This window comes from Heterodontus francisci, chromosome 4 (assembly GCF_036365525.1).
Source record: "Heterodontus francisci isolate sHetFra1 chromosome 4, sHetFra1.hap1, whole genome shotgun sequence".
Taxonomy (NCBI): domain Eukaryota; kingdom Metazoa; phylum Chordata; class Chondrichthyes; order Heterodontiformes; family Heterodontidae; genus Heterodontus; species Heterodontus francisci.
Window position 1 is genome coordinate 18,636,029 of NC_090374.1, and position 24,148 is coordinate 18,660,176.

The window sequence follows — 24,148 nt, forward strand, 5'->3', positions numbered from 1 at the left end:
TAAAGAGAAGAAAATTGGACCAGGGCTTCCTGTTGATGATTTCCTGTCCAGTGAGCCCTGCTTTGAAGTGTGCATTAATGTGTGTCGAGGGAAGGTGGGGATCAGCCCTGACTGTGGTGCACTCTGTGGTCAAATAGCTAGGTGACGCACTGCTGAGCCTAAAGGGGTTATTTGGATGTGATATCAGTACCTGTGGAACTGTGTTCCAACAAGGTGTCAATCACGCAGGGAAGAGGAGAAAAATAACTTGGCTTATTCTGCTCAACCTTGTCCCAGTTGGTAGGGCTGTGTGGAGAGAGGACCAATGGAACATTATTCCTTGAAAGATTTCGGGCCCAGACTGACTATCATCATTGATCTAGAATCATAGAACGGATACAGCACAGAAGGTGGCCATTCAACCTGTCATGTCCATACTAATTCTGTGTAAGAGCTTGTCCCACACCCCTGCCTCTTCCCCATAGCCCTGCAAAGTTTTTCTCTTCAGGTAACATAACATCTTGGATTCATGTCTGCAGCCGCAGAGACACCTATCTGTTCCCTTGACTATGGAATCCCCTATCACTATTGCTTTCCCAATCTTGCTGCTGCCCCTTGTACAGCTGTGGTGCTGTGAACTTGGCTCTGGCTGCACTCCCCACTGGAACCATCGCACTCTCTCTAGAACTAAATACCAGTCGGAGAGCAAGATGCACTCTGGGGACTCCTGCACTACTTGCCCAGTCTTCCTTGACTGCCTGGTGATCGCCCGTTCCCTCTCGGCCTGCACACTTTTAAACTGTGGGATGACCACATCCAGAAATATGCTATCCACGTAGCTGTTGTCACTGCGATGCATCCGGGAGGCTGCCAGCTGCTGCTGAAGCTCCGAAACCCGGACCTCGAGCTCCTCCAGTTGACGACACTTCCTGCGCATGTGATTGGCCAGGACACAAAAAGTGTCCTGGAGTTCTCAAATGGAATGGAATGTGCACTCCACAGGAACGAGATGCCCTGCCATGCCTCTATTTATTAGGCTAGTAACTGACTTAACTGAAATAAATTTAAGACTTAAATGAATGGACTCACTAGCTACTCACCAATCAGCTGCTTCCCTTGTGCGAATGTCACTTTCTAGGGAGCTGACTTAAATGTTTTACCTATTTGTGGTTTTATTAATTGGTTTGACCAGTTAAGCTATAAATTTAATGCAATGCTTTATCGCTTCCTGGTCCTTGTTTGAGCCACTGATCACGACCTAGACCAGGTCTTTTCCAGATCTAAGCCGTGTTGAGTTGTTTGATGTGTCAGGTCTGGGAGGCGGAGATGGAGGGTAAAAAAGGTGGCAGAGTGGGAATATGAGTACAGTGCCCGGGGAGTCTTCAATTTATCTGGTTGGCACTGACAAGAGGCAGTGGAGGTTTCTTGGTGAGATTCTTGATTTTCTTCCCTTGGTACGTGTCAGCTTGGCTCAGTGGTATTGCTTGTGTCTTTTGAGGTTGTGGATTCAAATCCCGCTTCCAGACTGAGCACATAAACTGGACTGTCATCTCCGTGCTGGATTGAGGAAGCAATGCACTCCTGGAGTGTCTTTCCGATGTAAAAGATCCCATGGCACTATTTTCAATAAGAGCAGATGAGTTTCCCCTGGTGTCCTGCACGACATTTAATCCCTCAAGCAACGTGAATTTAAAAAAAAAAGTGATCTAGTCATGTGTCTCATTGCTATTTGTGGGAGCTTGCTGTGCGCAATTTGGCTGCCATTTTTCCTACATTGCAATAGTGACTACCTGCAATGTGATTACGATCAGATAATTTGTTTTTAGGTGCTCATTGAGGGATAAATACTGACCAGGACATCGGGGAGAACTCCCTGTTCTTATAAGTAGTGGCATGAGATCTTTTACATCCGCCTGCGAGCGCAGACAGGCCCTCAGCCCAATGTCTCATCTGAGAGACGATGCCTCCGACACTGCACCACTCCCTCTGTGCCCCACTGGGTGTGTCAGCCTGGATTATGTGATTCAGTTTCTTCACTGGGATGTGAACTCATAACCTTCTGACTCGGAGGCGAGTGTGTTACTGACGGAGCCATGAAATGACACTAATGTGGAGTAGGGAGGGAGTGCAACATTATCAGAGATGCGGTCCTTTGCATCGTATGTCAAGCCAAAGCCCCCCTGTCTCTTCAGGTGAACGTTACAGATCCCAATAAGATGCAAAGAGGAGCTGCAGCCGACTGTCCCTACTCAACCCAGTCAGGTGAACTGGTTTACTATACTGGTGTGTCTTATCCTGTCCTTCACTTACTCCCCATGCTCAGGTATGTGCTTGTCAAGTCCGTGCAACAGGGAAAATGTACGCATGTAAAAAGTTGGAAAAGAAGAGGATAAAAAAACGGAAAGGAGAGAACATGGCATTAAACGAAAAGAAGATTTTAGAGAAAGTTAACAGTAGATTTGTTGTAAGTCTCTCTCTGTGTTTCTGTCGATGTGTTTATGAATATATATATTTGTTCTGCTCAAACGTCTTGCATTTATATGGCACCTTTTAGTGTAAGTAAAAGTTTCCAAGGCACTTTGCACGAGTGTTATCAAATATAATTTGACACTGATCCACATAAGGAGATATTAGGACATGGATCAGTTGTTTAGTCAAAGGGGTAGGTTTTACACTGTCTTAAAAGGAGGAGAGAGAGAGAGAGAGGTGGAGAGTTTTAGGGAGAGAACTCCAGAGCCCAGGCCACTCAAGACCTCAATGGTGGAGCAAAGAAAATCTGAACTCCTTGCACGAGTACATTTACGCGATGTTTTTCCCCAGGGATGGATTAATGCTGGGGTCAAGGGACACCAGGTAAATATGGACCATGCCCTCAACCTTCCAAAAACTCTCCATAATGAGAGAGAATGGCGATCAAACGCTTGCGTGAGTTTAAGAATTGTATATTATGACCCACTTCGCTCTTGTTAATCTGCTGCAAGCATTCCACAGGCTTATTTTTCCATGTGTTGTATTGGACGTTTGTGTTTAATGGATTGGGGCATGGTGGGGTTGTGGGCAGAAGGGAGAGAGGTAGGCTGTGTTGGGGAGGGGGGTGGGGGGGAGGTAAGATTGTATAGGGGTAGGTGCGGTGGGGACCAGAATGTTCTTGGTGCCGAGGGTCACAATGCTTAATCCAGCTCTGCTGTCACCCCACCCGGGGCATCACCCAAGTGGCCATTCCTGTTGTGCGAACCAGATAATATTGGAGTGTTTGGCTTTGAGGACGGGAGGCTTCACAGTTGAACTCAGTCCTGTTCCTTACACAGACACTGAATTATTCAAGCAAAATGGTCCAGTGAAGTAATTGCACTGTTGTTGAATTATTGATCAGGTTAAGTTGAGTTAATTAGTTAATTCTACATAATTCATAGTTCCTTAGTCGCTGCCTCTGCTGCTCACCCCTGCACCGAGCTAATGACAGTGGCGAATAATATTTTTCTTTGTAGTGTCCTGCTCTCCTCCCCTTCCCTTCCCCACCCACTCCTCCTCCTCCTGCCACCTACACACAACTGCTCCAGTTAACACAGCACGGACCAGCAATTCAACATACACGTGTCCTTGCTTATGTGACATCCTCCCACACATTTACCCACTTGAGTATAATGCAGTCTTCTGAGTTTTATTTTCCATTTTAATACCCAAACTGTTCAGTACATCGGTTGACTGCCAGCCGTCTAATTTGTTAGCCGTGGCTCAGTGGGTAGACGCGCTCGCCTCTTGAGTTAGAAGGTTGTGGGTTCAAGTCCCACTCCAGTGACTTGAGCACAAAATCTAGACTGACACTCGCAGTGCAGTACTGAGAGTGTACTGCACTGCCAGAGGTGCCGTCTTTTGTATGAAACATTAAATTGAGATCCCATTAGACCCCTCAGATGTAAAAGGTTCCACGACCACTAATTTAAAGTAAAACAGGGGAGTTCTTCCCAGTGTCCTGGCCAATATTTAACCCTCAATAACATCGCAAAAACTGATTGCCACATTGCTGTTTGTGGGAGCTTGCTGTGCACCAATTGGCTGCCACGTTTCCAACATTACCAACAGTCAATGCATTTCAAAACTACTTAATTGGCTGGACAGTGTTTTTGGGATGTCCTAAGGTTGTGAAAGGCACTATATAAATGCAAGTCTTCTTTCTAGACTTGAGTATTCCAATATCCTCCTGGCCGGCCTCCCATTTCCCCCCACGCCCTCAGTAAATCTGAGGTCACCCAAAGCTCTGCTGCCCATGTCCTTACTTGCATCAAGTCCCAGTCACCCATCACTCCTCTGCTCAGTGATCTACACTGGCCCCAGGTTAAGCAACGTCTCAATTTTAACAGTTTCATCTTTGTTTTCAGGTTCCTCCATGGCTTCGATCATCTCCATCTTTGCAATCTTCTTTGTAATCCACAGCCCTGCGAGATCTCTGTGCTCCTCCAATTCTGACCTCCTGAACATCCCTGATTATAATCACAGTATCACTGGTGGCCATGCCTTCAGTTGCCTCAGCCCTACACTTGGGAATTCCCTCACTAAACCTCTCCGCGCCTCTCTGCCTTTAAGATGCTCCTTAAAACCTACCTCTTCGAGCAAGCTTTTGGTTATCTGTCCTAATATCTCCTCATGTAGCTTGGTGTCAAGTTTTGTTTGATAACACTCCTGTGAAGCACCGTGGGAGATTTTTCTATGTTGACGATGCTATATAAATATTTTGTTGTTGTTAACCCAATTCCTGAATGAAGCACGTCCGGTAATTCGTTGACAATCCCCCCCCCCGTCTCCTTGACGGGAGCCAGAAGCTGGTCCCAGTGTCCGCCCCTCACTCACTTAGCAGATAGAGTTCGAGCTGGGTAAGTAGAGGATTGCTCACCAGCACCCTCTGCTGGTAAGCTGCGTGGTTTTACCTGGTTAAGCACCAGCAGAGTTACCACTGCACCAGCTCGGGAATCCCTAACCCTTGGCACTTGGGCTACACCGAAGCTGTCTAGGATCCAGGGGCGGCGCAGTGGTTGGCACCGCAGCCTCACAGCTCAGCGACCCGGGTTCAATTCTGGGTACTGCCTGTGTGGAGTTTGCAAGTTCTCCCTGTGTCTGCGTGGGTTTCCTCCGGGTGCTCCGGTTTCCTCCCACAAGCCAAAGACTTGCAGGTTGGTAGGTAAATTGGCCATTATAAATTGCCCCTAGTATAGGTAGGTGATAGGGAAATATAGGGACAGGTGGGGATGTGGTAGGAATATGGAATTAGTGTAGGATTAGTATAAACGGGTGGTTGATGGTCGGCACAGACTCGGTGGGCCGAAGGGCCTGTTTCAGTGCTGTATCTCTAAACTAAACTAAAACGACTGCTGGCTGTGCTCCCAGCTGTCTGCGCCCTAAGCTCTGAAGTTGCCTTTCTAAATCTCTCCGTCTCTCTTTTCTCCTTTAAGATGCTCCTGAAAATCGACCTCTTTGACCAAGCTTTTGGTCATTTACCCTATTATTTCCTCCTTATGGCTCGGTGTTTGATGACACTGCTGTGTGAAGCTCCTTGGGACATTTTATTCCGCTAAAGGCACTTTGCAAATTCAAATTGCTGCTGTGTGGATTTTTAAATTATTTGATTTGGAGGCTTTATTAAAACATTGGTCATGCGTAGGCACCCACCTAGCTAGAAGAAAAATCCCCAGCGAATGCTTTATGAAGGAAATCAGTGAATAGCGTGGGATGGTCTCCCGCACTCCTGACGTAGAATCACCAGGACCCAATAGAACAAGTTGAACTGTGACCTACGGCAAGCATTTTAAGCATAATAGGGTAGCCATCTCTGGTTGGACATACCCCTGGAGATTTCATCATGTGATCTCCAACTATCTTGCCCCCTCCCACACGCGTCATTGGATGCCTGACATGCCCATCCTCCGGGTCCGCTGCCTTCCCCAGCCAATTGGAAAGCGAGTAAACTTTTCATTATCCAATTGGATGGCTCGTGACCATCAGTCAAAACGCCTTCATTCCAATATTTTTCTAACTAATAAAAGCGTTCAAAACCACTTTTTTCAAAGAAAACATTTATTTTTAATCCCTTTATGATTTTTGCTGCAGGTTAGTCTTTTCATCCAGTAGATGGCCAACCTATAGGGGTTGTGACACTCTAAGAGTTTGTTTCCTTTCACCAGGGTTCGAATCTAACCCCTAAACCCCCCACACGTCGTTCGTGGAACAGTCGATTGTTTGTATATTTCATGCATTTAAAAATAATTGGAAATATCCCGTTGCTTGAATTGAGCAATGTTAATAACATGGGAAAGTGACCATTTCGTGCTAAAGGCTAATGTAAGTTAAGTGTCTTTCGAATTGAGAGGAGTGGCCTATACCAAAAAATTGTGGGTTTGGAGGAGTGGGGGGGGGATTATGATTGGAAACCTTGAAAACCACTTTGTTGACCAGAGTGTGCAGGCTACAGACCAGTGGGTGCAAATGGGTCTACTGTACTGTGAGGAGAGAGAGAGCAGCGCAGGACTTCAGTACTAAATTGATGCATGAGGGGTGTGTGTCTCTTTTTGAAGGGGTGTGGCTGACCCACTGCCACTCTATACCTACAACCATGGGCTAACACCCTCCGTTCCCCCCCCAACTTAAAGTGTAACTTTGGGGGCCAACAACAACATCCCAAAGCGCTTCACAGGAGTGATTATCAAACAAAATTTGACACTGAGCCACATAAGGAGATATCAGGACAAATGGTCGAAGGTTTGGTCAAAGAGGTTGGTTTTAAGGAGGAGAGAGCAGTAGAGAGGCGAAGAGGTTTGGGGATGGAATTCCGAGCTTAAAACCCAGGGTAGCTGAAGGAGCGGCCACCAGTGGAGGATTTATTAAAATCAGGGATGTGTAAGAAGCCAGAATTGGAGGAGAGCAGAGATCTTGAAGGGTTATGGGGCTGGAGGAGATTACAGAGATAGGGAGGGGTGAGGCCATGGAGGGATTTGAAAACAAGGATAAGAATTTTAAAATCAAGGTGCTACTTAACTAGGAGTCAGTGTAGGTCAGTGAGCACAGGGCTAGCAGGTGAACGGGACTCTGTGTGAGTTAGGATACTGGCAGCAGAGTTGGTAGACGGGAGGTCGGCCGGGTTTAGAGGTAACAAAGGGATGGGTGGGAGTTTCAGCGGCAGATGAGATGAGGAAGGACAGAGTTGAGCGACATTATGGTGGTGGAAATAGGCAGTCTTGATGGCGCGGCTATGTGGTCAACTGCTCATCTCGGGCAAATGTGACACCAAAGTTGCCAACAGTTTGGTTCAGCCGGGGAGAGCGATGGAGTCGGTGGTGAGGGAGCAGGGTTTTTGGCGGGGACCGAAGACCTTGACCGTCCCAATGTCTAATTGGAGAAAATTTCTGCTCAAGCCAGTGCTGGGTGTTGGCCAAGCAGCATGATAATTTAGAGACCTTGGTGGGGGGGTGGTTGAGAGAGAAGGTGGTGAGGGAGGGCTGGGTGTCGTCAGCATGCTGCGTTTTTGGATGGTGTCGCTAAGGAGCAGCATGAAGGGGGGCCCCGAGGATAGAATAAGAATGGAACCAGGTGAGTGCAGTTACACCCAGCTGGGCAGCAGCAGAGAAGGTGTTGGAGGAAGGTGCTGTGGTCAACTGTGTCAAAGGCTGCAGATAGGTCAAGGTGGGTCAGGATAGGCCAGTGGGATTGGTTGAGGGCAGGTTAGCCCAGGGGGGGATTGGATGAGAGTAGGGGAGGTCTGGGAGATTTAGTTGGGGTAGAGTAGGCTGGGGGTTTGATTTGGGGATCGGATAGGCCCAGGGGACTGGTTTTAGGAGGGACAGTGTTGGCCGGGGTGGGGAGAATGATTGGTTGGGGGTGCGGAGAGCAGTTGAGTGTGTGGCTTGAGTCGTATGTAGACAGGCTTTGAGTAGTTAGCTGCATCCTGATAGGGGGGCCCTGCTGAACAGTGAAGAGCAATGACCTTGTTAGCTTTGGGATAACTTTAATTCCCGATTCTGGTTATCAGACCAGTGCAAAATTTACCCACTTTCCATTCGCAGCTGTGCATCCTCCCCCCCCAACCCCCAACCCCCATTCCCCCATTCCCCCATCGATAACCTGCCAAAACACCTCGGCCTGGGCTCTGATGTGAAGCATGGCCTCTGGGTGAGGTACATGTGACACAGCCCCCCAGGATGGGGATACATGATCAGTGCGAAGAGTCGCTTGTTTTTCTTTTAATTTTCAGGTTAGTTTAGCATACGCCTACGAAACAAAGGATGCACTTTGTCTGGTACTAACTATAATGAATGGAGGGGACCTGAAATTCCACATCTACAACATGGGGAACCCAGGCTTTGATGAGAAGAGGGCTCTCTTCTACGCTGCAGAGATCTGTTGTGGTCTTGAGGACTTGCACAGAGAGAGAATCGTCTACAGGTAATGGTATATGTAGCACGTGTAGCTGTGCCTGTGATGCTTTGTGCTTGGACAATATTGAGTGTCGTTGCAATGGTTTATTTTTTTTTCTATTTCCTGTCATTTCCCCTCTCGTTCACCCAACCCGTCTCCTTGTGTCAATTCCAGTACATGGATCCCTCTAGTGGAGAACATGGGAATGACCGGGGAGAAACTTCAAGAGAACAAACAAATGTTAAAAAATAATTTTCTAACTATACTTTTTGATTCCACTAGCTTTGGTTAGCTTCCCCTTATCGAATGTCGATTAGGGATTAAAATAGGATAGAGAGCTTGTAAGATTTTGCTTTCAGTCACAAAACAGGAGTTGTACAAGTACTCAGGCCACTAAATTTGTGTGTCGGTGTGTGTCTGCCTCTCTCACTCTGCCTCTCCCCCTCGCTCTCGCTCTGCTTCTCTCTCTCTCTCTCTCTCTCTCTCTCTCTCTCTCTCTCTCTCTCGCCCACTCTGCCTCCCCCCCTCTCTCTCTCTCTCTCTCTCTCTCTCTCTCTCGCCCACTCTGCCTCTCCCCCTCTCTCTCTCTCGCCTGCTCTGCCTCTCCCCCTCTTTTCCCCCCCCCCCCCCTCGCTCGGCCTCTCCTCCCCCCCGCCCATCGCTCAGCCTCTCCGCCCTCTCCCTCCCCCCCTCTCTCGCTCTGCCTCTCCCTCCCCCCCCCCTCTCGCTCTGCCTCTCCCTCCCCCCCTCTCTCGCTCTGCCTCTCCCTCCCCCCCTCTCTCGCTCTGCCTCTCCCTCCCCCCCCTCTCGCTCTGCCTCTCCCTCCCCCCCCCTCTCGCTCTGCCTCTCCCTCCCCCCCCTCTCGCTCTGCCTCTCCCTCCCTCCCCCCCCTCTCGCTCTGCCTCTCCCTCCCTCCCCCCTCTCTCGCTCTGCCTCTCCCTCCCTCCCCCCTCTCTCGCTCTGCCTCTCCCTCCCTCCCCCCTCTCTCGCTCTGCCTCTCCCTCCCTCCCCCCTCTCTCTCGCTCTGCCTCTCCCTCCCTCCCCCCCCCTCTCGCTCTGCCTCTCCCTCCCTCCCCCCCCTCTCGCTCTGCCTCTCCCTCCCTCCCCCCTCTCTCGCTCTGCCTCTCCCTCCCTCCCCCCCTCTCTCGCTCTGCCTCTCCCTCCCTCCCCCCCTCTCTCGCTCTGCCTCTCCCTCCCTTCCCCCCTCTCTCGCTCTGCCTCTCCCTCCTCCCCCCCTCTCTCGCTCTGCCTCTCCCTCCCTCCCCCCTCTCTCGCTCTGCCTCTCCCTCCCTCCCCCCCTCTCTCGCTCTGCCTCTCCCTCCCTCACCCCTCTCTCGCTCTGCCTCTCCCTCCCTCACCCCTCTCTCGCTCTGCCTCTCCCTCCCTCACCCCTCTCTCGCTCTGCCTCTCCCTCCCTCCCCCCCTCTCTCGCTCTGCCTCTCCCTCCCTCCCCCCCTCCTCTCGCTCTGCCTCTCCCTCCCTCCCCCCCTCTCTCGCTCTGCCTCTCCCTCCCTCCCCCCCTCTCTCGCTCTGCCTCTCCCTCCCTCCCCCCCTCTCTCGCTCTGCCTCTCCCTCCCTCCCCCCCTCTCTCGCTCTGCCTCTCCCTCCCTCCCCCCCTCTCTCGCTCTGCCTCTCCCTCCTTCCCCCCCTCTCTCGCTCTGCCTTGCCCTCCCTCCCTCCCCCCCTCTCTCGCTCTGCCTCTCCCTCCCTCCCCCTCTCTCGCTCTGCCTCTCCCTCCCTCCCCCCTCTCTCGCTCTGCCTCTCCCTCCTCCCCCCTCTCTCGCTCTGCCTCTCCCTCCCTCCCCCCCTCTCTCGCTCTGCCTCTCCCTCCCTCCCCCCCTCTCTCGCTCTGCCTCTCCCTCCCCCCCTCTCTCGCTCTGCCTCTCCCTCCCCCCCTCTCTCGCTCTGCCTCTCCCTCCCCCCCTCTCTCGCTCTGCCTCTCCCTCCCCCCCTCTCTCGCTCTGCCTCTCCCTCCCCCCTCTCTCGCTCTGCCTCTCCCTCCCCCCTCTCTCGCTCTGCCTCTCCCTCCCCCCCTCTCTCGCTCTGCCTCTCCCTCCCCCCCTCTCTCGCTCTGCCTCTCCCTCCCCCCCTCTCTCGCTCTGCCTCTCCCTCCCCCCCTCTCTCGCTCTGCCTCTCCCTCCCCCCCTCTCTCGCTCTGCCTCTCCCTCCCCCCCTCTCTCGCTCTGCCTCTCCCTCCCCCCCTCTCTCGCTCTGCCTCTCCCTCCCCCCCTCTCTCGCTCTGCCTCTCCCTCCCCCCCTCTCTCGCTCTGCCTCTCCCTCCCCCCCTCTCTCGCTCTGCCTCTCCCTCTCCCCCCCCCTCTCGCTCTGCCTCTCCTCCCCCCCCTCTCGCTCTGCCTCTCCTCCCCCCCCCTCTCTCGCTCTGCCTCTCCCTCCCCCCCTCTCTCGCTCTGCCTCTCCCTCCCCCCCCCCTCTCTCGCTCTGCCTCTCCCTCCCCCCCTCTCTCGCTCTGCCTCTCCCTCCCCCCCTCTCTCGCTCTGCCTCTCCCTCCCCCCCTCTCTCGCTCTGCCTCTCCCTCCCCCCCTCTCTCGCTCTGCCTCTCCTCCCCCCCTCTCTCGCTCTGCCTCTCCCTCCCCCCCTCTCTCGCTCTGCCTCTCCCTCCCCCCCTCTCTCGCTCTGCCTCTCCCTCCCCCCCTCTCTCGCTCTGCCTCTCCCTCCCCCCCCTCTCGCTCTGCCTCTCCCTCCCCCCCTCTCTCGCTCTGCCTCTCCCTCCCCCCCTCTCTCGCTCTGCCTCTCCCTCCCCCCCCTCTCTCGCTCTGCCTCTCCCTCCCCCCCCCCTCTCTCGCTCTGCCTCTCCCTCCCCCCCCCCTCTCTCGCTCTGCCTCTCCCTCCCCCCCCTCTCTCGCTCTGCCTCTCCCTCCCCCCCCTCTCTCGCTCTGCCTCTCCCTCCCCCCCCCCCCTCTCTCGCTCTGCCTCTCCCTCCCCCCCCCCCCTCTCTCGCTCTGCCTCTCCCTCCCCCCCCTCTCTCGCTCTGCCTCTCCCTCCCCCCCCCCTCTCGCTCTGCCTCTCCCTCCCCCCCCCCTCTCGCTCTGCCTCTCCCTCCCCCCCCCCTCTCGCTCTGCCTCTCCCTCCCCCCCCCCCCTCTCGCTCTGCCTCTCCCTCCCCCCCCCCTCTCGCTCTGCCTCTCCCTCCCCCCCCTCTCTCGCTCTGCCTCTCCCTCCCCCCCCCTCTCTCGCTCTGCCTCTCCCTCCCCCCCCCTCTCTCGCTCTGCCTCTCCCTCCCCCCCCTCTCTCGCTCTGCCTCTCCCTCCCCCCCCTCTCTCGCTCTGCCTCTCCCTCCCCCCCCCCTCTCGCTCTGCCTCTCCCTCCCCCCCCCTCTCTCGCTCTGCCTCTCCTCCCCCCCCTCTCTCGCTCTGCCTCTCCCTCCCCCCCCCCTCTCTCGCTCTGCCTCTCCCTCCCCCCCCCTCTCTCGCTCTGCCTCTCCCTCCCCCCCCCTCTCTCGCTCTGCCTCTCCCTCCCCCCCCCTCTCTCGCTCTGCCTCTCCCTCCCCCCCCCCTCTCTCGCTCTGCCTCTCCCTCCCCCCCCCCTCTCTCGCTCTGCCTCTCCCTCCCCCCCCCTCTCTCGCTCTGCCTCTCCCTCCCCCCCCCCTCTCTCGCTCTGCCTCTCCCTCCCCCCCCCTCTCTCGCTCTGCCTCTCCCTCCCCCCCTCTCTCGCTCTGCCTCTCTCTCCCTCCCCCCCCTCTCTCGCTCTGCCTCTCTCTCCCTCCCCCCCCTCTCTCGCTCTGCCTCTCTCTCCCTCCCCCCCCTCTCTCGCTCTGCCTCTCTCTCCTCCCCCCCCCTCTCTCGCTCTGCCTCTCTCTCCCTCCCCCCCCTCTCTCGCTCTGCCTCTCTCTCCCTCCCTCCCCCCCTCTCTCGCTCTGCCTCTCTCTCCCTCCCTCCCCCCCTCTCCCGCTCTGCCTCTCTCTCCCTCCCTCCCCCCCTCTCTCGCTCTGCCTCTCTCTCCCTCCCCCCCCTCTCTCGCTCTGCCTCTCTCTCCCTCCCTCCCCCCCTCTCTCGCTCTGCCTCTCTCTCCTCCCTCCCCCCCCTCTCTTGCTCTGCCTCTCCCTCCCCCCCCACCCCCACCCTCTTGCTCTGCTCTCTTCCCCACCCCCCCCAAAGTTATGTAAACTGGACCTGTTAAAAACATAAGGAATAGGAACTGGTATAGGCCATTTGCCCCTTCGAGCCTGCTCCACCATTCAATAAGATCATGGCTGATCTTCTACCTCAACTCCATCTTCCGCACTGCTCCCATAATCCCTTAGTTCCTTCACAGTCTAAAAATGTATCGACTTCTGTCCTGAATAATATTCAACGACTGAGCATCCACATCTCTGGGGTAGAGAACTCCAAAGTTTTGCAACCCTTTGCTGAAATCTCTCCTCATCGCTGTCCGACCTCTTATTCTGAGACTGTGACCCCCAGTTCTAGATTCCCCAGCCAGGCGAACCATCATCCCAGCATCCACCCTATCAAAACCCTTCAAGAATTCGATCTGTTTCAATCAGATTATCTTTCATTCTTAATTTGAAGGAATATAAAGGCCTAGTGTACTCAATCTCTCCTCATAGGATAATAATCCAGGGCCTGGGAGTTCAAATCCCGCCATTGCAGTTTCATAATTTGAAATAATCTTTTAAAAATCTGGAAATAAAAGGCCAATCTCTGTGAAAGTGACCATGAAACTGTTGGATTGACCTAAAAACGCAACAGGTTCGGTCATGGCCCTCCGGTAAGGAAAGCTGTTGTCCTTACCCAGTCTAGCCTACATGAAACTCCATTTCCAAACCAGCAGCAAGGGAAGTGTAATGAATGGCAGCCTTGCCAACCTTCAGTACATCGAGAATTAATAACGGAAAAATAGTAAGTAAAAGTTACGTTAATGGGTTGAAATTGTGTTGTATTTAGAGTCTGTCTTTTTGCTTCTGTGTTCTGGATGTAACTGTCTGAAAGGGAAAGTTATAGGATCATATGACACCGCTCAGAGGGAGGCTGTTCAGCCACATCGTGCTGGCTGTTTGGTGGAGAGATCCAATTCACCTCACTCCCCTGGTCTACCATAGTCCCCTTTTTTTTTTCTGTCAAGTATGTATCTAATTTCCTTCTGAATGTTCATAAAATATTTATTTGAGTTCCTTGTTCCTTCCAGGAACTTACTGTATTTTTTTTTTTCTCTCTCTCTCTTCTCCCCACTTAGAGATTTGAAGCCAGAGAACATCCTGCTGGACGATCACGGTGAGATCCTTTCGTAAATGCAGCGCTCGGTTTGTTCAGGGTACGCAGGCGCTGGAGAGGGTGCAAAGAAAATTTACAAAGATGATACCAGAGCTGTGAGGTTATACTCATCAGGAAAGGATAGGCAGCCTAATGGAGGTCTTCAAAATTGTGCAAGCTTTTGATAGAACAACCCATTACTGTAAGCAATCCAATAGGGAATTCAGAGAAATTTCTTTGCCCAGTGGCGCAGTGGTTAGTACCGCAGCCTCTCAGCTCCAGCGACCCGGGTTCGATTCTGGGTACTGCCTGTGCGGAGTTTGCAAGTTCTCCCTGTGACCGCGTGGGTTTCCGCCGGGTGCTCTGGTTTCCTCCCACAGCCAAAGACTTGCAGGTTGATGGGTAAATCGGCCATTGTAAATTGCCCCTAGTGTAGGTAGGTGGTAGGAGAATGGTGGGGATGTGGTAGGGAATATGGGGTTAATGTAGGATTAGTATAAATGGGTGGTTGTTGGTCGGCGCAGATTCTGTGGGCCGAAGGACCTGTTTCAGTGCTGTACCTCTTTAAAAAGAAAACAAAGTGGTGAGAATGTAGAACTCGCTACCACAGGGAGTAGTTGAGAATAGTATACAAGCATTTAAGGGGCAGCTAGATAAGCATACAAGGGAGAAGGGAATAGAGGGTTATGTTGAGGGAGTTAGTTGAGGAAGGTTGAGAGGAGGTTCTCGTGGAGCATAAATGCCAGCATGAACTAGTTGGGCCGAATGGCTTGTTTCTGTGCTGTGTATTCTGTATAGTTCAATGAGTCACGGTTGTTGTGGGGAAGCCCAAGAATAATTATCAGTGAAGGCTAACGCTCAAACTCTGGGCTTTGTCACTGGAATCCAGTGCTTCGAGCACTTGTAGATGCTGCTGAATATCCTGTGTAAGAAGTGTCAGAAAATCTTTTTTAATGAGCTGAATTATTTTAAAACTCCACCACGTTCCAGATGTATCTGGTGGGGGTAGTTTGACAGCTCTGAGCCCAAACTAAGCTCAGTCTTTCTTTTGTGGCCCTGTTTTAAGGTTTCATTACTGCATTAATATATAATACTCTTATTAATAAAGGGAATTATTGTATAGCTGGGGATGGTTTGGATGGGAGCAGAGTTGGTTTGTTACTAGACTAGTAATCCAGAAGCCTGGACTAATAATCTGGAGACATGAGTTCAAATCCCACCACAGCAGCTGGGGGAATTTAAATTCAGTTTAATAAATAAATCTGGATTCAAAAGTTAATATCAGTAATCGTGACCGAGAGATTGTCATAAAATCTGGTTCACTTTAGGGAACAAAATCTGCCATCTTTGCCCAGTGTGGCCTACTTGTGACTCCAGACCCACAGCAATGTTGTTGACTCTCAACTGCCCTCTGAAATAGTCCAGCAAGTTACTCAGTTGCATGCAAGAAGGCAGCTCACCACCACCTTCCCGAGGGCATTTAGGGATGGGCAATAAATGCAGGCCTGGCCAGCGACACCCACATCCCATGTATGATGAAAAAAGAAAGCAGGAAGTTACAAAAAGGACGTGGACAGAGTAAGCGAATGGACTAAACTCTGGCAGATGGAGTTCATTGTGGGGAAGTGAGAGGTAATGCACTTAGCACCGGAGAAAGACAAATTAGAGTATCATTAAATGGTCAGAGGCTCAGAGCTGTGGAGGAGCAAAGGGATTTGAGTGTCCAGCTACACACATCACTAAAAGCTGGTGCACAGATACGAAAAATGATCTAAAAGGTTAATGGAATGTTGGCCTTGATCTTAAAGGGGGCGATGGTGCAATAGTGGTAATGTCACTGGACTAGTAATCCAGAGGCCCCGGCCAATGCCCTGGGAAAAGGGTTCAAATCCCACCATTGAGCTGGTGGAATTTAAATTCCATTAATTAATAAATTCAATTAAATTAATAAACCTGGAATTGAAAGCTAGTCTCAATAATGGTGCCATGAAACTATATTGATTTTTTTTTTTACAACAATCTGGTTCGTTAATGTCCTTTAGGGAAGGAGATCTGCCATCCTTACCTGGTCTGGCCGACATGAGTCCAGACACACAGCAATGTGGTTGACTCTTTAAAATGTCCTCTGAAATGGCCGACAAGCCACTCAGCTCAAGGGAAATTAGGGATGGGGAACAAATGCTGGCCTTGCCAGTGATGTCCGCGTCCCATGAAAGAATAATTAAAAAAAAAAAATTAGAGGGATGAAAGCATTGGTTTAATTGTCCGAGCCTTGGTCAGACCCCTTCTGGAGTATTGTGTTCAATTTTAGGCACCACACCTCAGGAAGCGGGGACAGCATCGCTTCACCAGAATACCAGGGTTTAAAGAGTTAAATGATGGTTAACATGTTGCATAAACTTAGTCTTTGTTCCCTTCAATTTAGAAATTTGTGGGGTGATCTGATCGAGGTGTTTGAAATGATTAAGGGATTTTGGCGGGAGAATGAAGAACATAATCTTAAAATTAGAGCTCGGACATTTCGGAGAGAAATTAGGAAGCACTTGTTTACACAAAGGGTAGTAGAAACCTGGAGCACTGTTCTTCCCAAAAAAAACTGTTGAGGCTGGAGTGGGCTCAATTGAAAGTTTCAAGTCTGAGATGGAGAGATTTTTGTTGGGTAAGGGTATATGAAGCAGAGGCGGGTAAATGGAATTCTGGTACAGATCAGCCATGATCTGATTGAACGATGGAACAGGCTTGAGGGGCTGAATGGCCGCCTTGTATTCCTATGATGAACTTTTGAAGTATGTATCATTGTATTGTGTGATCGAGCACAAGGGTGTGTTGGCTGACGGACAAATGTTCAGCCAGGATAATAAAAAGAGACTTGTATTTCATGACCTCGAGATGTGTTTACAGTCAATGGGGTACTTTTGGAGGCGTCGTTGCTATTGTAATATAGGAAATGTGGCAACCGGTTTGCACAAAGTAAGATCCCATAAACAGCAATTTGATCATGACCAGATAATCTAATTTAGTGATGTTGATTTTAGGGATAAATATTGGTCAGGACACCGGGGAAAACTCCCCTGCTCTTCTTCGAAATAGTGCCCAGGGGATCTTTTAAGTCTACCTGAGGGAGCAGATGGGGCCCGGTTTAGATTAGATTAGAGATACAGCACTGAAACAGGCCCTTCGGCCCACCGAGTCTGTGCCGACCATCAACCACCCATTTATACTAATCCTACGCTAATCCCATATTCCTACCAAACATCCCCACCTGCCCCTGTATTTCCCTACCACCTACCTATACTAGTGACAATTTATAATGGCCAATTTACCTACCAACCTGCAAGCCTTTTGGCTTGTGGGAGGAAACCGGAGCACCTGGAGAAAACCCACGCAGACACAGGGAGAACTTGCAAACTCCACACAGGCAGTACCCAGAATCGAACCCGGGTCACTGGAGCTGTGAGGCTGCGGTGCTAACCACTGCGCCACTGTGCCGCCCCAACCACTGCGCCACTGTCTCACATGAAAGATGGCACCTCCGATAGTGCAGCACTCCCTCAGTACTGCACTGAAGTGTCAGCCTATATTTTTGAGCTTGTGCGTGGGAGACTGGAAAAGCTCTTTGAAGCTCTTTGAATAATGCTGTGGGATCTTTCTCATCCACTGGGGACACTGGGACTGAATCTGAATTGTGGGTGGAGTCCCGATCTCCAGTCTCCTCCACAGGCCTGCTGGGTCTAGATTACGTGCTCAATACTTGGTGTAGCACAGACCCGCAACCTCCTCACCTTCGGGAGACTGCACCATCAGTAGGAATTATTATTCAAGAACACAAATAGGATTAGAAGTAGACCATATGGCCCATCGAGCCTGCTCCGCCATTCAATACAATCATGGCTGATCTTGGGCTTCAATTCCACTTTCCTGCCTGCTCCCCATATCCTTTGATTCCCTGAGAGACCAAAATTCTATCTATCCCAGTCTTAAATATATTCAATGATGGAGCATCCACAACCCTTTGGGGTAGAGAATTCCAAAGATTCACAACCCTTTGAGTGAAGTAATCTCTCCTCATCTCCTCGATCCTCATGATCGGCCCCGTATCCTGGGACTGTGCCCCCGTGTTCTAGATTCCCTGACCAGCGGGAACAATCTCTCAGCTTCTACCCTATCAAGCCCTTTCTGAATCTTGTAGGTCTCAATCAGATCGCCTCTCATTCTTCTAAACTCCAGAGAACTTAGGCCCAATTTACTCAGCCTATCAACACAGGACAATCCCCTCATCCCAGGGACCAATTTAATCAATCTTGGCGACACCGCCTCCAGTGCAATTATATCCTTTCTTAAATGTGGAGACTAAAACTGCACACAGTATTCCAGGTGCTGTCTCAGCAAAGCCCTGTACAATTTTAGTAAGACTTCTTTATTCCAATCCCCTTACAATAAAGGTCAACATGCCATTTGCCTTCCTAATAGCCTGCTGCATCTGCATGTTAACTTTGTGTGTTCCTTATACAAATACCCCCAAGTCTCTCTGATCAACAACACTTACCAGTTTCACACCTTTTAAAAAATATTCTGCTTTTCTATTTTTATGACCAAAGTGAACAACTTCACACTTCCTTGCATTATACTCCATTTGCCATCTTGTTGTCCACTCACTTAACCTGTCTATATCTCTTTGCGCCCTCTCTACATCCTCCCCGCAGCTTCCCTTTCCACCGAGCTTTATATCATCAGCAAACTTAGATACGTTACTCTCTGTCTCTTCATCCGAGTCATTAATATAGAGCGGAAATAATTGAGGTCCCAGCACTGATCCTTGCGACACCCTGCCAACTTGAAAATACCCCATTTATGCCCACTCTCTGCTTCGTGTCTGTTAACCAATCCTCTATCCACATTAATATATTACCCCCAACACGATGAGCCCTTATCTTGCCTATTAATCTTTTGTGTGGCACCTTATTGACTGTCTTTTGGAAATCCATGTATACTACATCTACTGGTTCCCCTTTATCTATCCTACTAGTTACATCCTCAAAAAACTCTAATAAATTTGGCAAACAGGATTTCCCTTTAGTAAAACCACGCTGACTTGTTCGAATCATACTATGCTTTTCCAAGTGCAATGTTAAGACTACTTTAATAATAATTTCCGGCATCATCCCAACGACTGATGTTAGGCTAACTGGCCTGTAGTTCCCTGTTTTCGCTCTCCCTCCTTTCTTGAAAAGCGATGTAACATTTGCCGACTTCCAATCTGATGGGACCATTCATGAATCCAAAGAATTTCTCTTAATCTTTGTACCTCAACTTGAAATACAATTCAGTGGACACTTCGTTCCAATTTATCTGCTGATTCACTCATTGTCCCCCCCACACACCGCCGTGGTGCTTACTGACCTACACTGGCTCCTGGTCTGACATCACCTCTGTTTAAAAATTCTCATCCTTGTTTTCAAATCTCTCCGTGGCCTCGCCCCTTCCTATCTCTCTAACCTCCTCCAGCCCCACAACCCTCCAAGATATCTGCGGTCCTCCAAATCTGACTGCTCAGCCTCCAATTTTAAATGCTCCATCATTGGAGGCCGTGCCATCAGCTGCCGAGGCCCTAAGCTCTGGAATTCCCTCCCTAAACTTCTCCACCTCCCTTTCTTCCTTTTAAGCTCCTTAAAACATGCCTCTTTGACTAAACTTCTGGTCATCCCTGCAAAGATCCCCTTGCATGCCTCAGTGTCAAATATTTATCTAATAATGCTCCTGTGAAGTGCCTTGGGACATTTTACTACATTAAAGGTGATATAGAAATGCAAGTTGTTGAAATAGGAGTATTTTCTCTCTTCCCTCCCCCCTCCCCCACCTTTGTCTCATCTGCTTTGCTTTTTACTCTCAGGGCACATCAGGATTTCTGATCTGGGTTTAGCCGTACAGATTCCAGAGGGCGAGACGATTCGTGGGAGAGTCGGGACTGTAGGATACATGGGTGAGTATTAGAATCTCCACTACTAACAGTGAGATGTGTGATTGAAGAAGTCTCGCTGCTAATTCAGTTTTGTACAGAATCCGGCGATTGAATTTTTCAAAAATTACTGTATCCAGTTCATATATCAAGGGGAGGGGATGTCTCATGCTTTTTTTCAACAAAAAAAAGCAAAGAATGACTAAAAGATTAATAAGGAGGGAAAAATTAGATTTGAAAGCTAGCTAGAAATATAAAAACAGTTTCTATTGATATTTAAAAAACAAAATAATTCACAAAGTGAATGTTGGTCCTGTAGAAATTGAGTCTGCGGAATTCATAATGGAAAATAAGGAGATGGCAAATGAATTGAACAGGTACTTTGCATCGGTCTTCACCACAGAGGATACAAGTAACATCCCAGAAATAGCTGTAAATCAGGAAATAGAAGGGAGGGAAGAACTCAAGAAAATTCCCATCACCAGGGAAGTGGTACTGAGCAAATTGTTGGAGCTGCAGGCTGACTAGTCCCCGGGTCCTGATGGACTTCATCCTAGGGTGTTAAAAGAAGTGGCTAGTGAGATAGCTGTGGTTTTAATTTCCAAAGTTCCCTATATTCGGGCAAGGTTTCATTAGCTTGGAAAATATCGAATGTAACTCCTTTATTCAAAAAAGGGAGGGAACCAGAAAGCAGGAAACTACAGGCCAGTTGCTTAACATCTGTCATAGGGAAATGTTAGAAGCTATTATTAAAGACGTTATAGCAGGACACTTAGAAAAATTGAAGGTAATCAGGCAGAATCAACATGGTTTTGTGTGAAAATCATGTTTAACCAATTTTTTGGAGTTCTTTGAAGAAGTAACATGTGCTGTGGATAAAGGGGAACCGGTGGATGTACTGTACTTACATTTCCAGAAGGCATTTGATAAGGTGCCACATCAAAGGTTATTGCGGAAAATAAAAGCTCAGATAGGAAGGTAAGTTGTGAAGTGGACATAAGGAGGCTACAAAGGGATATAGATAGGTTAAGTAAGTGGAGTATAATGTGGGAAAATGTGAAATTATCCATTTTGGCAGGAAGAATTAAAAAAAGCATATTATCTAAATGGTGAGAGATTGCAGAGCTCTGAGTTGCAGAGGGATCTGGGTGTCCTAGTACATGAATCACAAAAGGTTAGTATGCAGTGTTACGACCGAGGCAGGAGAGGTGTACTGTCTTTTCTAGTTCCATTTCTCTGTAGGTCACAACATATATTTAAATGTTGTTACCAATATGGTCAATCATATACTTTACTCTTTAACCCCGAATAAAATACACCAGCCAGGTTTCTTTAATAAACAACAAAATTAACAGTTTATTATAAAACAAGACTTATCCAGCAACAAAGCGAAGCATTAACACACACATTGAAATATGAAAGTTCCCTTCTTTTCACCTTAGCCTCTCGCTCTCGCTCACACACCGGTTAACCGAAAAATAGAGATTTCTCTGCAGAGCTCTTCTACCAAAAAAAACCCAAAAAAGAATACTTTGGCCAAATACTTCTGAACTCTTGAAGAAAACGGATGAGATATATGGCATACAATCTGGCATACGAGTACATGTAGACGGGTCACTGGTGTCTTTTCAGGTGATGTCGAGAATTAATCTGGTGAGCTTTCCAGGAGTTCCTCAGGAGAAACACAGCATTTCACAGAGACAAGAGGAAGGAGGCAAGCTGGGTGTTTCTCTCTTGGCAGGTTGATTGCCAGCTGCATTCAAACACAGTCCACACCCCAACTGAATCAAAAACAATATCTCAGAAGCAAAACTAAACAACAAGTCAGAACCTCCTGACCCTCATAAATCGTGACATGTCACTTCTTGTAAACATCTCCCCCAAGTCGCCAAGGTTTCCTATTTATTGAGCTTGAGGCATGTGACTTCCAGTCAAAATTGTTTTTGAACAAGACCTCAAGTGTCCGTCCGGCAACCTTTTTTAAAAAAACAAAGTCCAACATCAATGGAATTACTTCAGTTCTCCAATGAATCCATCTCCACAATTCCAACACCCGAATCCTCAAAAAAAAAATTTAAATAGAAGCGCAACAGCAGGTACAGCAAGTAAATGGAAAGCTAATAGAATGTTATCGCTTATTGTGAGGGGAATTGACGACAAAAGTAGGGAGGTTATGCTGCAGTTATACAGGGCACTGGTGAGACCACATCTGGAGTACTGTGTATGATTTTGGTCTCCTTATTTAAGGAAGGATATAAATGCATTGGCAGCATTTCAGCGAAGGTTTACTAGATCAGTACCTGGAACAGGTTTTATGAGGAAAGGGTGGACAGACTAGGTTTGTATCCGCTGGAGTTTAGAAGAGTAAGAGGTGACTTGATTGAAACCTATAAGATCCTGAGGGGTCTTGACAGGGTTGATGTGGAAAGGATGTTTCCTCCTGTGCGGGAATCTAGAACTAGGCATCACTGTTTAAAAATAAGGGGTCGTCCATTTAAGACAGAGATGAGGAGAAATGTATTTCTCTTAGAGGGTTGAGTGCCTTTGGAATTCTCTTCCTCAAAAGGCGGTGGAAGCAGAGTCTTTGAATATTTTTAAGGCAGAGCTAGATAGATTCTAGATAAGCAAGGGGGTGGAAGGTTATCGTAGACTTGTTGAGTGTTAGGTTTGCAGGACATGGACCAACATGGACAGAAGAGTTTTACTCCAGAGGTGAGAGTAACTACCTTGATATCAAGGCAGCATTTGACCGAGTATGGCATCAAGGAGCCCTAGCAAAACTGGAGTTCATGGGAATCGGAAACTCTGCTGGTTGGAGTCATACCTAGTGCAAAAGACGATAGTTGTCGTTGGTGGTCAATCATCTCAGTCCCAGGACATCACTGCAGGAGTTCCTCAGGGTAGTGTTCTAGACCCAACCATCCCCAGCTGCTTCATCAATGACCTTCCTTCAATCATAGGGTCAGAAGTGGGGATGTTCGCTGATGGTTGCATAATTTTCAGTACCATTTGTGACTCTTCAGATACTGAAGCAGCCCATGTCCAGATGCAGCAAGACCTGAACAATATCCAGGCTTGGGCTGATAAGTGGCAAGTAACATTCGCGCCGCATAGGTGCCAGGCAATGACCATCTCAAACAAGAGAGAATCTAACCATGTCCCCTTGATGTTCAATGGCATTACCATCGCTGAATCCCCCACTATCAACATCTTGGGGGTTACCATTGACCAGAAACTGAACTGAACCAGCCTCATAAATGCTATGGCTACAAGAGCAGGTCAGAGGCTAGCAATTCTGCGACAAGTAACTCACCTCCTGACTCCCCAATGCCTGTCCACCATCTACAGGGAATAAGTCAGGAGTGTGATGGAATATTCTCCATTTGCCTGGATGGGCACAGCTCCAACAACACTCAATAATCTCAACACCGTCCAGGATAAAGCAGCCTGCATGATTGGCACAGCATTCACCACCTTCAACATTCACTCCCTTAACCACCAATGCACAGTGTATACCATCTACAAGATTCATTGCAGCAACTCACCAAGGCTCGTTTGACAGCACCTTCCAAACCCGCGACCTCTACTATCTAGAAGGACAAGGGCAGCACCACCTACAAGTTCCCCTCCAAGCCGCACACCATCCTGACTTGGAACTATGTCGCCGTTCCTTCATTTGCTGGGTTAAAAACTAGGAACTCCCTCCCTAACAGCACTGTGGGTGTACCTACATTCCAAGGACTGCAGTGGTTCAAGAAGGCAGCTGACCACCACATTCTCGAGGGCAATTCGGGACGGGCAGTAAATGCTGACCTAGCCAGCGATGCCCACATCCCATGAACGAGTTTTTAAAAAAAGGCTCTCTTTATGAGAGATCGGCACCACTCAAGTTGGGAGAATATCTAGGGCAGGGATGTCTCCTTGGCTCCAGGATGGTGAATAGAATACTTCTCGATTGCCTGTTTCCTAAAACCCCCATCCAATGATCTCGAGGGTTTTTGCAGTGCCCCTCTGGGACGTCTGTTCCACATCGTCTCACAATGTTCATTTCTGTATAATGGATGCAGTTCTTTCCATTCCTTCCCACTTCCCTGCATTATTTACCAATAGTAAAAATGAATGAACTATGTTTTTGAGTTTGGTTTACAATTGTCAATCTATTCACCTGGAATAGAATACTTAAAATTAATTTATAAGTAAGAAAAAAGTATTTTCCTACCCTCTGTTTTCTGCCTTCACTGGTGTACGGTTCCGTTGCCCTCAGGTGCCCATCGCCAGTGGCCATCGATCACGCGCAAGCCCAGGCAAAGAGCATCAATAAGTTATTTGACTGTGGGGGGCATCACTGCTACACCCAATCCTGCCGACCACATGCTTTATGGCAGGGGCAGCTGGGCGTCGACTTGGAGAAGGAATAAAAGTGGAGGAACAAGAGTTAGTCCCTCGAGCCTGTTCTGCCATTGAAAGAGGATCATGACTGATCTGTGATCTAACTCCATATACCCTCCTTTAACACGTATCCTTATACCTTTGGGTAAATCCATACCTTAGGTTAACAAAAATCCATCAATCTCTGTTTTAAATTATTAATTGACACAGCA

The 24,148-nt window shown here is 49.2% G+C and overlaps 1 protein-coding gene across 2 annotated transcripts in view; it reads left to right on the forward strand.

Moving 5' to 3' along the window:
- Positions 1-24,148, forward strand: part of LOC137368927 (G protein-coupled receptor kinase 5-like) — a 174,618-nt gene that overhangs the window by 129,479 nt on the left and 20,991 nt on the right. For both annotated transcript variants that reach the window (XM_068029243.1, XM_068029244.1), the window contains 4 exons: positions 2,303-2,443; positions 8,219-8,409; positions 13,575-13,612; positions 19,482-19,571. In XM_068029243.1, the coding sequence (XP_067885344.1) occupies positions 2,303-2,443; positions 8,219-8,409; positions 13,575-13,612; positions 19,482-19,571 (460 nt within the window). The remainder of the gene's footprint in view (positions 1-2,302; positions 2,444-8,218; positions 8,410-13,574; positions 13,613-19,481; positions 19,572-24,148) is intronic.